An 11,664-nucleotide genomic window follows, 5' to 3' on the forward strand; every position below is an offset into this window, starting at 1 on the left:
AATACACCGAAGGTATCGAAGTATTGAGTTTATAGCCTTGAGCGAAATCAAATTGAAAGTCCAATTGGATTTAATATTTAACCCCAAGCCTGCAGAATTAAACCAAGTACTCAATGGGCTAGTGATGAATGTCGAGCTTGTATACAGCCGGAGGCCGGAGAATTGGTAAACGATTCACGCCGACTTGCTGATGGGGCAAATATCGCTGTCCCATTGTGTGTTGACCTCTGCCCTTTTCTCTGAATTTCCAATTTTCTCTCCACAGCACTGGGGACTGATGTCCATCTCTCTGTTAAATGCTTTGACATCATTGGCGTGCTCGGTTGGCATTATACTCGCCATTGTGCTGACGATATCGCAAGGCGGCAAGAACCTGATTGCTGGCTGCAACTCCACAATGGTGCCAGCGGTTTCCAGCAAGGCTGCGATAATGACCGACTGCCCGTTCGACACGACACGTATCTACGTAAGTAATCGAGCATTGCAGCGCTTTTAACAACCCGTAAAAGAGAACAGGAAAATGGGGAAACACCGCTTTGCCCACCAAGCCGCCTCCGCTCACAGAGTATCAACAGCAACCACTAGCTTTTAAGTAGTGACTTTTACAAAGTCCCGTTGCTTCAGAGATGTGAGGAGTTTTATTAAAAAAATGTAAAAATTGGACCTCAAGCCAGCAGAGACTGGGTGAAGTACCATGGGTAACTGGTGTCCAAGCTACCTTCAACAGACCAAAAATAACAGCTCATTCATTAATGATCTGAGAGACGCTAAGAGGGCTGGAAACCTGAACCAATTGTATTTTGCGTGCATACCTCCTATTACGTAGACCATTGGAGCCAAGCACAATCTTCTCCTTGCCTGAAGTCCACACATGGGTGACTGAAAGCTTGGTTAAAGGGATTGGTTTTGAGAAGAATCTTGGATATAGAAAGGCTTGTGGAGGGAATTCCAGGGAGGAAAAGTGTGGGCAACAACTCACCCTTTTAATACAGGAATATCAATGATCTACTTTCTCCCCATCTCTTGTGGAAGTGCTGACTTCATGCTTGGGTACAGATGTCAGCCGTCCTTCAATAGCTCACCCAAGTGGCTATTCTTCAGTGTGAGCCTGGACATCAGGGCCGATAGGTTATTTAACTATGGGAGGCATCATTTCCTGCCCTCACTTGGATGTTGTCGCATGGATCCTGATCAGGAGCAAGAACTTTGGCTGGTGTTATTTTCCTTCTCTAGTTTAACTATTCTCGAGACCAATTGTGGTACCACTGCTGTTTTCTTGAATCACAAGGTATCACAAGTAGAATAGAACTTTATTGTACAGAAGGAAGCCATTCGGCCCATCGTGCCTGTGCCAGCCCTTTGAAAGAGTTCTCCACCGAATCAATGTTTTCTCTAATCTTTTTTTGGGGCCGCGCGGCCCCTTTTAAAATTCGGCGCATGGGCGGTTTAGCCGTTTAAAAGCCGGTGAGCTGGCTGCATGGGACCTCCAGACTGCTGTGCAGCCGTGCAGCTTAACTGGAATATTGCAACTCATCCCATTCCTCTGCCCTTGTGCCATAGCCTTTAAAATGCTTCTTTGACAAATATTTATTCACATTCCTTTTTAAACACTATTCTGGATTCTATCTCTCACTCTTCCATGTCCGAACAACCTTCTGAAAACAGTTTCTCCCGACCGCTCCCTTCATTTTTCTGATGGACTAAAATTGATTCCTTCTAGTTCCTGACTGGCACTTGGCCCGTTCCTGACCTGTCCAGCTTGGTTCCGTACGAGGTATTATTTTTATCACTAGACCACGGAGAGAATGAACTATTAGTTAAAAATGTTGGCCGAATCTGCATTGTAGTGACTGTACTGCCAGGTGAGAGTGTACTGCTCCTTTAAGTAAAGACTGCTCCTTTAAATCTGAGCAGAGTTGCTCCATACCATAGGGGGGTTTACACTGGTTTACGATGTAACATGTTTACTTGAATCCTATAGAAGTCATAAATCCTTTCAGATGTTGTTGCTGTTTGGCAAAGGGTAGTTGAGCATTGGACTTGTAGTTTAATTGAGCCTTCTGTTATTTTTATGTGTAATAAAACTGCTGCCTTTGTATTTCTTTCTACCCCGTGACCATCAGGAGCACAGGGTAAATCCTAAAGTAAATTTTAAAAAAAACTATACCAGCTTTTCTCCCCAGATGTTAAAGCCCTCTTATAATCCAGGAGTTGGTATTGGGGCTGACTGCAGCATTATTTAAAGCTCCTTTCACAGACTCTCAATACTATCCAGGACAAAGCAGCCTACTTGATTGGCACCCCATCCACCACCTTCAGCATTCACTCCCTCCACCACCGGCGCACCGTGGCTGCAGTGTGTACCATCGAAAAGATACACTGCAGCAACTTGCCAAGGCTTCTTCAACAGAACGTCCCAAACCCGTGACCTCTACCACTAGAAGGACCAGGGCAGCAGGCGCATGGGAACACCATCACCTGCAAGTTCCCCTCCAAGTTACACACCATCCTGACTTGGAAATATATCACCATTCCTTCACTATTGCTGGGTCAAAATCCTGCAACTCCCTCCCTAATAACGCCGTGGGAGTATCTTCACCACAAGGAGGCAGCTCGAGCAATTGGGGATGGGCAATAAATGTTGGCCTTACCAGCGACGTCCACATCCCATGAATGAATTTTTTTTTTTAATTAAGAATTTGCAAGACTCATTATCTTTTTGCCAGTCTTGGTGAATCAGGACATTGAGGCTGTACAAGCTGCATGAAATCCATATATTGGGAGCCTCAGCATGGCACTTCATCTGCACTTATATTGTTTAAGAGCAACATTGTGGGCTCCCTCAATGTAAACATAACATGAGGCCGATATTCTGGGCGCTCCCAATGTAAGCTCGGCTTAAGAGCAATCATGTTGGCACTCCCAATGTAAAAGCACTGTTGAACTAATTTGTTCGACTAGCTTTTAAAGTATATACTGCACATATAACTTGGTTCGGATGTCTCCATGTAAACACTCCACAACATAGTTGGAAGTATAGTGAACTGTGAGGAGGATAGTGGTAGACTTCAAGATGACATAGGCTAGTGAAATGGACGGACAAGTGGCAGATTAAATTTAACATAGAAAAGTGTGAAGTGATATATTTTGGTAGAAAGAATGAGGAGAGGAAATATATTCTAAAGAGTGTGCATGAACAGTGTGTCCTGTTCACAAATCGTTGAAATTGGCAGGGCAGGTTAAAAAAGCTTACAGGTTCCTGGGCTTCATGAATATGAATAGAGTACAAAAGCGTGAAAATTATGATGAACCTGTATAAAACACTGGTTCCGCCTCAATTGGAGTATTAAGTCCATTTCTGGGCATCGCACTTTAGGAAGGATTTGAAGGCCTTAGAGAGGGTGCAGAAAAGATTTACAAGAATGGTTCCAGGGATGAGGCACTTCAGGTACACGGATAGACTGGAGAAGCTGGGGTTGTTCTCTTTAGAGCAGAGCAGGTTTGATAGGTGTTTAAAATCATGAGGAGTATGGATAGACGAGATGGAGAGAAACTGTTCCCGTTGGCAGAAGGGTGGAGAACCAGAGGACACAGAGTTAAGCTGATTGGCAAAAGAACCAAAGGCAACATAAGAGAATTTTTTGCCCAGCGAGTGGTTAGGATCTGGAATTCACTGCCTGAAAGGGTGGTGGAGGCAGACTCAATTGTAGCTTTTAAAGAGAATTGGCTAAGTACCTGAAGGAAAATAATTTTCAGAGCTACAAAGAGCGAGCGGGGGAGTGGGACTAGTTGAAGTGTTCTTGCAGAGAGCAGGCACGGGCTCGATGGGCCAAATGGCCTGCTTCTCTGCTGTAACCATTCTATGATTTTAATAGTTCCTTTTTAATGGGCTTTATTGGTAAGTCAAAGACTCCACAGGAAAGCAAACCATAGAGCAAGTCCTATAAACAAGCTACCTTTACTAGACTAAGAAGAACAGACGATGCATTCCCGATCGGGGAGATACTAAGAAGGCTGTAAACCTGGGCCAGTTGTATTTTGCAGGCATGCCTTCTATTACATCATCAAACCATCAGAGCCAAGCTCAATCTTGCCTGAAGTCCAGACATCGGCTTTACAGCAGAAGTCAATGGATGGCAATAGGGAGCCGGAACCACAGTATCATACAGCACAAACAAGGCCATTCAGCCCATTGTGCCTGTGCTGGCTCTTTGAAAGAGCTATCCGATTTGGCCCATTCCCCCATCTCTTTCCCACGTTCCAACAATAACTACACTCAAAGTACTTAATTGGCTGTAAAGCGCTTTGAGACGTCTGGTGGTGGGGAAAGACACTATGTAAATGCACGTTTTTCATGGCCTTGCAAATGTTTCCCTAGAAGTATTTATCCCGAGAAACTCTCCCCTTGGAAAGTTACTATTGAATCTGCTTCCACCACCTGTTGTTTTTAAACAGCCTTCTGTTGTTCACTTGAGTAGTAAAGAATTAAATCTTATGGTTATAATCGCTATTTTTTTCTACTTTAACAAAAAAAGCAATCTGAGAACAGAGTATAATTTCTTCAGCATATAATGCAGTTTACAAGCGGAGTTTTGTCAGCAGTTCTGAGCACAGGCATGCACTCATCCATGCAGGTTTCTTCATTTTTTATCTTCTCAACTTAACACAAAAGCTGCTTTTTTTTTAATACACTAATTTCTTTATCAAACTGGAAGTGGCCTTGCCTTATTTGGTAATCACTAGTCAGTGCACTGTCCTTCAGCCGATTCTTACGCACACAAGTTTACATTTCTTGCACATCAACATCCCCTTGCGTTGGTTGCAATGGTATGTGGTGGGATGTTTATAGCTTGGCGTTACTAAAAACATCTTGGGGCCTTCAACCTTGAACACTGGCTGTTGCTAGGCCGATCTGTAATTCTTTTTCCCTCTCTTGGCTGTTGCTAGGATAGGGTATATTTCTCTCCCTCAGTGTCCCAACACCACCCTTTCGGGGAGTGCATTCTAGATCAGCATAACTCGCTGGGTTTAAAAAAAAATAATAAAATCTCATCACCAATTGCTTTGTGGGTTTTTTTTCCATCTTGGAGTGGGCGTACTGGCGGCAATTATAATGCCACTACTGTTATCTGGCTGGGATTGGCTAATTCTGCCCACATCTGGGACCGAACCTGAGCCCCTCTTGGGTCGATGTGGATCTGCTACATTTGGCAGGATGTAGAGTTTCTCGGCTGTCAACTCTATATGAATGCTCTGAAAAACTCAAAGGTGCCCCGATATTGGAGCACTTGCAGATAACCCGATGTTACCTTTGTATTGTTCCACTGTATTTTCATAGGAAACAGCTGGAAAAATCAGGTAAAATGTTGTGCAGAGGGAGCTTCAAGTGGCACTGGCTGTTCTAAGTCTAATATTTTGCCCAGTGTCATTTTCAACCTCGAGACCAATTTGTTGTGAAGACGAGCGGTGTGGTTTACAACATGTTGGAAATTGTTGACCTGGTTTTAATAATAAAATCTGCTGAATATTTTGCCCGGTGTGCCAATTATCCTCTCTGTCCATTTCCAGGACACCACCCTGGCCTTGTGGATTCCGTCGGTAGTGTTGTCAGCAGTTGAAGGAATCCTGTCCATCCGCTGCTTTGTGGTGTCACTGATTCTTCGAGGAATAGGCCCTTGTGCACGGAGCGACATGATAGACAGGGTGAGTGTGTATGTGCGCATGTGCAAGCATGAAGTAGGTAGGTGTGTGTGTGTACTCAAGTGTGACTCTGTGTGCGTGGTCATTTGCAGACCTGGGTGGATATGTGTGCGCGCGCTCATGCATGACTGCACATAATTAGACGTGTACACGCAACGAGGTGTGTGTGTTTGCGCGCGCGCGCGCTCATTCGTGAGTAGGTGTACACATGCACTCTAGCGTGACCGCACATAACTAGGCATGTACTGTGTGTGTGAGCAGGCACTCGAGCATGACTGCATATGTGTGTGTGCGCGCGTGCTCATTCGTGAGTAGGTGTGCGCGCGCACTCGAGCGTGACCGCACATAACTAGGCATATACTATGCAGGGGTGTGTGTGCACACGTTCGAGCATGACTGCATATGTGTGTGTGTGTGTGCATGTGAGTGAGTAGGTTGTCTGCATGTGCCTGTGAATCACTGTTTTACTGTATTTAAAATGCACAGACTGAATCTAATGGGTTTGCCGCTCCGGCATGCTGAGCTATTGGTCATTGGTGGCCCCCCCTGACCGCTCCTGAATGTGGTGAAGCCCCTGACTGGGTGACCTGATTCCCCCACTGAACCATTCATTCTTCCTCTTCTCATCTGCCCACCTTCAACAAGCCGGCACAGGCCAAACGTTCTCCTGTGCTGCAAGGCTCTATCATATTTCAGCAGATGGCAGCACTTTGATCAAAGACAGGACTGGCATAAATGAGAGAACACTTCAGTAATCTTCTTAATCGACCTTCAACAGTGAACGAAGAAGCACTTGACTCCATACCCCAGCAATCTATCAAAGAAGATCTTGATCTTCCTCCCAGCATGGACGAAGTAAAGAAAGCCATCAACCAGATGAGTACTGGAAAGGCTGCAGGAAAGGATGGAATCCCTGCCGAATCTACAAGGCAGTAGGCCCAGCAACTCTCGAGGCCTTTCATGACATTATAATTAGCATCTGGGAAGAGGAAGACATGCCACAGGACTTTCGTAACACTATGATAATTTTCCTCTACAAGAACAAGGGCAACAAAGCAGACTGTGGCAATTACAGAGGAATATCGCTTCTGTCCATTGCTGGGAAGATCATCGTCCGCATAGTACTGAACCGACTCATAACTAGTGCCTCAGAAGTAAATCATCCAGAAACACAATGTGGCTTTCGACCTGGTCGGAGCACAGCCGGCATGATCTTTGCACTCAGACAAGTGCAGAAGTGCACTGAGCAGAATATGGACCCGTACGCTGTATTTATTGACCTCACCAAGGCCTTTGATACTGTCAACAGAGCAGCGCTGTGGTCAATCTTGATGAAACTTGGGTGTCCAAGGAAGTTTGTCCACATCATTGAGCTGTTTCACGAGAACATGACAGGTGAAGTGCTCTCAGACGGCACAACCACGGCCCCATTTGCCATCTCAAATGGAGTGAAACAAGGTTGTGTACTCGCTCCAGTTCTGTTCAACCTATTCTTTACCTGCGTCTTGAACTATGCCATAAAAGACTTAGAGTTTGGGGTCTACCTGAAATATCGATTAGATGGTTCGCTGTTCGAACTCCACCGCCTTGCTGCAAAGACCAAAGTTCAGAAACAACTCATCCTAGAGGCACTCTGTGCTGACGACTGCGCCCTTATGGCACACAAGGAGAGTGACCTACAATTCATACTCAGCAAATTTGCTGAGGCAACAGAATTGTTTGGCCTAACCATCAGCCTTAGTAAAACTGAGGTTGTCTATCAGCCTGCCCCTGGCACCACAGCACCTGCTCCCACAGTCTCCATCGGCTGTATACAACTAAAGTCAGTGCACAGCTTCAAGTACCTTGGCAGCACCATATCAAGTGATAGGTCCTTGGACAAGGAGATTGATGCAAGGATCTGTAAAGCCAGCCATGCACTTGGTCGCTTGCGCACTAAGGTGTTGAATCACCACCATATCCAACTGCCAACTAAACTGTTGGTGCATAGAGCAGTCATTCTCTCATCTCTCCTTTATGGATGTGAGACCTTGACATCCTACTGGTGTCACATCAAAAAGTTGGAAGCTTTCCACATGCGCAGTGTCAGATCTATACTCCACATACACTGGCAAGACCGGGTGTCAAACCTTGAGGTTCTGGAGAGAGCACAATCAACTAGCATCGAGGTGATGATCATGCGAGCCCAGTTCCGGTGGGCTGGACATGTCATCCGCTTGGATGAGTCAAGGATCCCTCGTCAGCTTCTTCACGGCGAGCTCTGAGAAGGTCAAAGATACCGGGGCGCCCCCGCAAGTGCTATAAAGATTGCATTAAGGCTAACCTCCAGTAGTGTGGCATCCGACCAAAGGACCTCAAGAATACAGCAGCTAATAAAATCCAGTGGTGAACCCTCACAAGGACTGCCTGCCAGACCTTCGAAGAAAGCCGATGTCAACGCCTGCGGGACTCTAGAAATAGACGACATCAGGTGACAGTACTGTCAGCATCAGGCACATCGAACTTCCCTTGTCCGACGTGCAAGAGACTATGTGCATCCAGAATTGGCCTATACGGCCACTTGAAGACACATGCCATTGATGATTAGCACATCAATGTCTTTGTTGGATACAACAGGTTACCAAGAATATGGGCACTGCCATTTAGAGGAAAGACCATGTTCCCCCATCAGGGAACTGAAGTGCCATCACCTCTCCCACTTGCCAATCATTTTCTCGGACCCCTTTATCAAACTGAGGACATAGAGATGACGTCCCCGCAGAGACGAGGCATATTGACCCGAAGCGTGGCAGTACGAATGTACGGTGCCGAGGGAAGACATATAGATATATAGATAACATCCTGCATACCTAACATGAATTAAAGGGAATGGCCAAGACCCCTGCACCTTCCCCAAGGTAAGGTGGGTATCCTGGCTAGTAAAAAGGCAAATAAAACCAATCGTTAATTGTAATTTGCGTAACTATGTAATGCCATAAAAAAGCTGATAGTGACAATCTTAAGTGACATATGGATCCAAAAATAGAGCCGGTCAAACAATTAATAAGCTTTGTTGAATAAAAAGAGTTTTAAATAAAAGATCATTGAGTACATTGGGTTGAAAGACATAAATTTAGTCGAGGAATGAGATAAAGAATGCCTTTTTTTAAAAAGCCTGCGTGGGTCTCTCGAGGCTGCAGGCTGGGGAAGTATGCTCCCATTTTCCTTTGTGTAAAACCTTGACGCGAAAGCTTCTAGCTCAATAAAAAGAGTTTTAAATAAAAGATTGGCAGTACAATATCTGAATTGTGATTTTGAGATATTAAGAGAAGGCACAGCAAAATACTGAGAAAGATTCAAATTTAAAAATAATTTTTAATCTCATCTCTTAAAAAAAAAAGAAAATAAAACTAAAAGGTTTGGAAACAATCTAGAAATACCTTCAGGGATCAGGTCAAATTCCTGGATGAGTGATGAGCTGTCTGCGAAGGTGTAAAAGGGACTTTGAACAAAGGATAAAATGTAAAAACGGCAAGCTTTATCAGTTTAGAAAAAGGGACATTGTAACAGCCTTGAAACTGGAACGTTTGAGATAACGAAAAGCAGCTCTCAAAGCCTACGTGCTAGACTTTGTTCTAGTTGTGAAAAAAAGGAGAAAGACGCAACCTTGAAAGAAAACAAATTGAACGAATTTGAAAGAAAAAGTGTCTTCGATTGTCTGATGATTTTAAATGAACAAATTTATGGAGACACGAGCCCTCCGTGTAAAATACAAAACCTAATTTGAAGAAAGGAGATCTGAAAAAAAAAGAAGTAACGTACTAAATAGGTGCTGAAATAAAAGGGGTGTTTGCGATGGAAAAATACATAACTTACTAAATACTAGTTGATATCGGCTGTGAAAAAGATATTGGTTTAATTGAAAAAAAAGATTTGGAAGAGGTAAAAGACACTCTCCATTGATAATGATTTTAAATTGCGAGAAAGTTTCACGGCAGTTTGAAAAGATTCCCAAAATGGACGTTGTTTATCAAGAAAAGTCCCGAACAGTCTAAATAAGCAGGAGGGTTTTGAAAATAACGAGGAGAAAAGATCTAAGCTATACGAACTTAGCACAGAAAGAAAAAAAACTGGGAATTAGAAAATCTTACTGAATGTTAAAATTGGATTTCAGTAAACAAAGTGGCTATTAAAAATGTGTGGTCTCGTTTTAAATCAATTAAAAAAAATCTTTGGCAAGTACTTGAATTAGAAGTTAAGAAAAAATTGGAGTTTAATCTAAAATGCTGTCTTTCCTGATGAGAAGATTTTTATTATGACGGCTTTACTAATGATTTCTGCTGTTTTAACGGATTCCTAATTTCTAAGCAAGTTTTGAAGGTACAAAGTCTTGGAAAAAAAATTTCGGATGATTACGCGAAGTCATGTAATCACATCAGGCCTTCTTACAAACCTGTAAAGAAGTTAACCCTTTCCATTGACAGTTGTTTAATACTGGACATTATTCATTTGGATTTCTTAATAAAATAAAGAGTCACCTGACAGACAGAGGAAATAGTGGGATAGTCAGAATAAAAATAAAACAGAACTAGCCTATGTAATAATACTCGCCTGATACAAATATAAGAAAGATACTCAAACAAAACAAATTCAAGAGTTAAAAGCAAAGATAAATAAGCTGGAAGAGATTTTTTTTTTAAATGGAACCAGACGGATAGTGCAGTGCGCAGCCATAGCACCATCACCTATGGCAATAGAGCCAATGTACCCCACGGTGGGTAAGTGTAGTCCACAAACCCAACCTAACCCTTACCTCCGATTTCACAGAGTGACCTCGACATGCATGGATAAAAGATGAGTAGACCAGAACCTAACACCTGGTGACGACCAGGCTATCTGTTTAAAATTTGCAGATAAAACACTCACCGAGATGGGACCGCACGGCTACTTCGACACTGGAGACGCACGATACTGGGAACCTTAAGGCCCACACACGCACTGAATAATACAGACGGACTATGAGAGATGTAGCACACACAGGAAAGACACAACTACATGAATTATGGGGCTTTGTTTAATTTAACTGACAAAATATACATCCCAGCAGCCAAGGACTGGAGCAAGGACAGAACTTATTTTAAAGCATGGCTATGTATAGTGTATTAAGTAAGGTTGTAATGCAGCAGGCTGCCGATGCCATGGGCGGCAGTAGATTCCGAGGACAGGAGCAAGTTCATAGGATCAAAAGGGGAAATCCAACTGGATGGAATTTCAGTTCTAGAAGCTCATGCCTCGGCAAAGGAAGCTGCAAAACAAACAGCCAAATCCACCCCGCAAGAAACAGAAGGGTGGGAACAGAACGGAGCAAAAAGGGGGGTGGGACCCCAGGATGTTTAGGAAAACTGGTCAGTGGGATAAAATGAAGACCAAGGGAGGTCTCTGGAATATAAGGTGTATGTCCCGAAGCGTGACATGGTTATAACACGGAGAAACCGGTATTGATCATGCGCAGCGCAAACAAGAAGGAATACAACTTAAAAAGGTGGGTGGATGGTGTGTGGAGGAAAGATGACAATGTAGTGGACCTGAAATAAAGGTCCGGCTGGGACACCAAACAAGCTCAAAGGGACCCTGGGAAGCCCTACCGATGCCCCGACAACCACCCTGGGGACAACAACTCTTCCCAGCACAACCACGCAAGTCCCCCCATAAGCCCGTCCATAAAGACTGGAGCCAAAGGGGCCTATAAATAAAAGAACCTAAAGAAAGGATATAATTTGGGATGGGTCAGCGATTACTTAACCTAAACCTAACGGATATCATTCTTCCTAGCTTCTGTGGGAATGAAACTATAAGTCTATACCAGAACCTGACACAATGGATCCTCGAAGGTCCGGAATCCACTACCCTGAGATTTAATGTCAGAAAGGGAACAGGACAAGGTCGAACAAAAAGGGGAATACTGGAAACACTCGGCATGGGTTA

The 11,664-nt window shown here is 43.9% G+C and overlaps 1 protein-coding gene across 1 annotated transcript in view; it reads left to right on the forward strand.

Moving 5' to 3' along the window:
* Window positions 1–10,663, forward strand: part of krtcap3 (keratinocyte associated protein 3) — a 37,271-nt gene extending 26,608 nt beyond the window's left edge. The window contains exons 4-6 of the mRNA XM_070890939.1: window positions 266–466; window positions 5,569–5,740; window positions 10,593–10,663. Of these exons, the coding sequence (XP_070747040.1) occupies window positions 266–466; window positions 5,569–5,740; window positions 10,593–10,663 (444 nt within the window). The remainder of the gene's footprint in view (window positions 1–265; window positions 467–5,568; window positions 5,741–10,592) is intronic.
* The last annotated feature ends 1,001 nt before the right edge of the window (window positions 10,664–11,664 follow it).

Source organism: Pristiophorus japonicus, chromosome 9, assembly GCF_044704955.1.
Source record: "Pristiophorus japonicus isolate sPriJap1 chromosome 9, sPriJap1.hap1, whole genome shotgun sequence".
Classification (NCBI taxonomy): Eukaryota; Metazoa; Chordata; class Chondrichthyes; family Pristiophoridae; genus Pristiophorus; species Pristiophorus japonicus.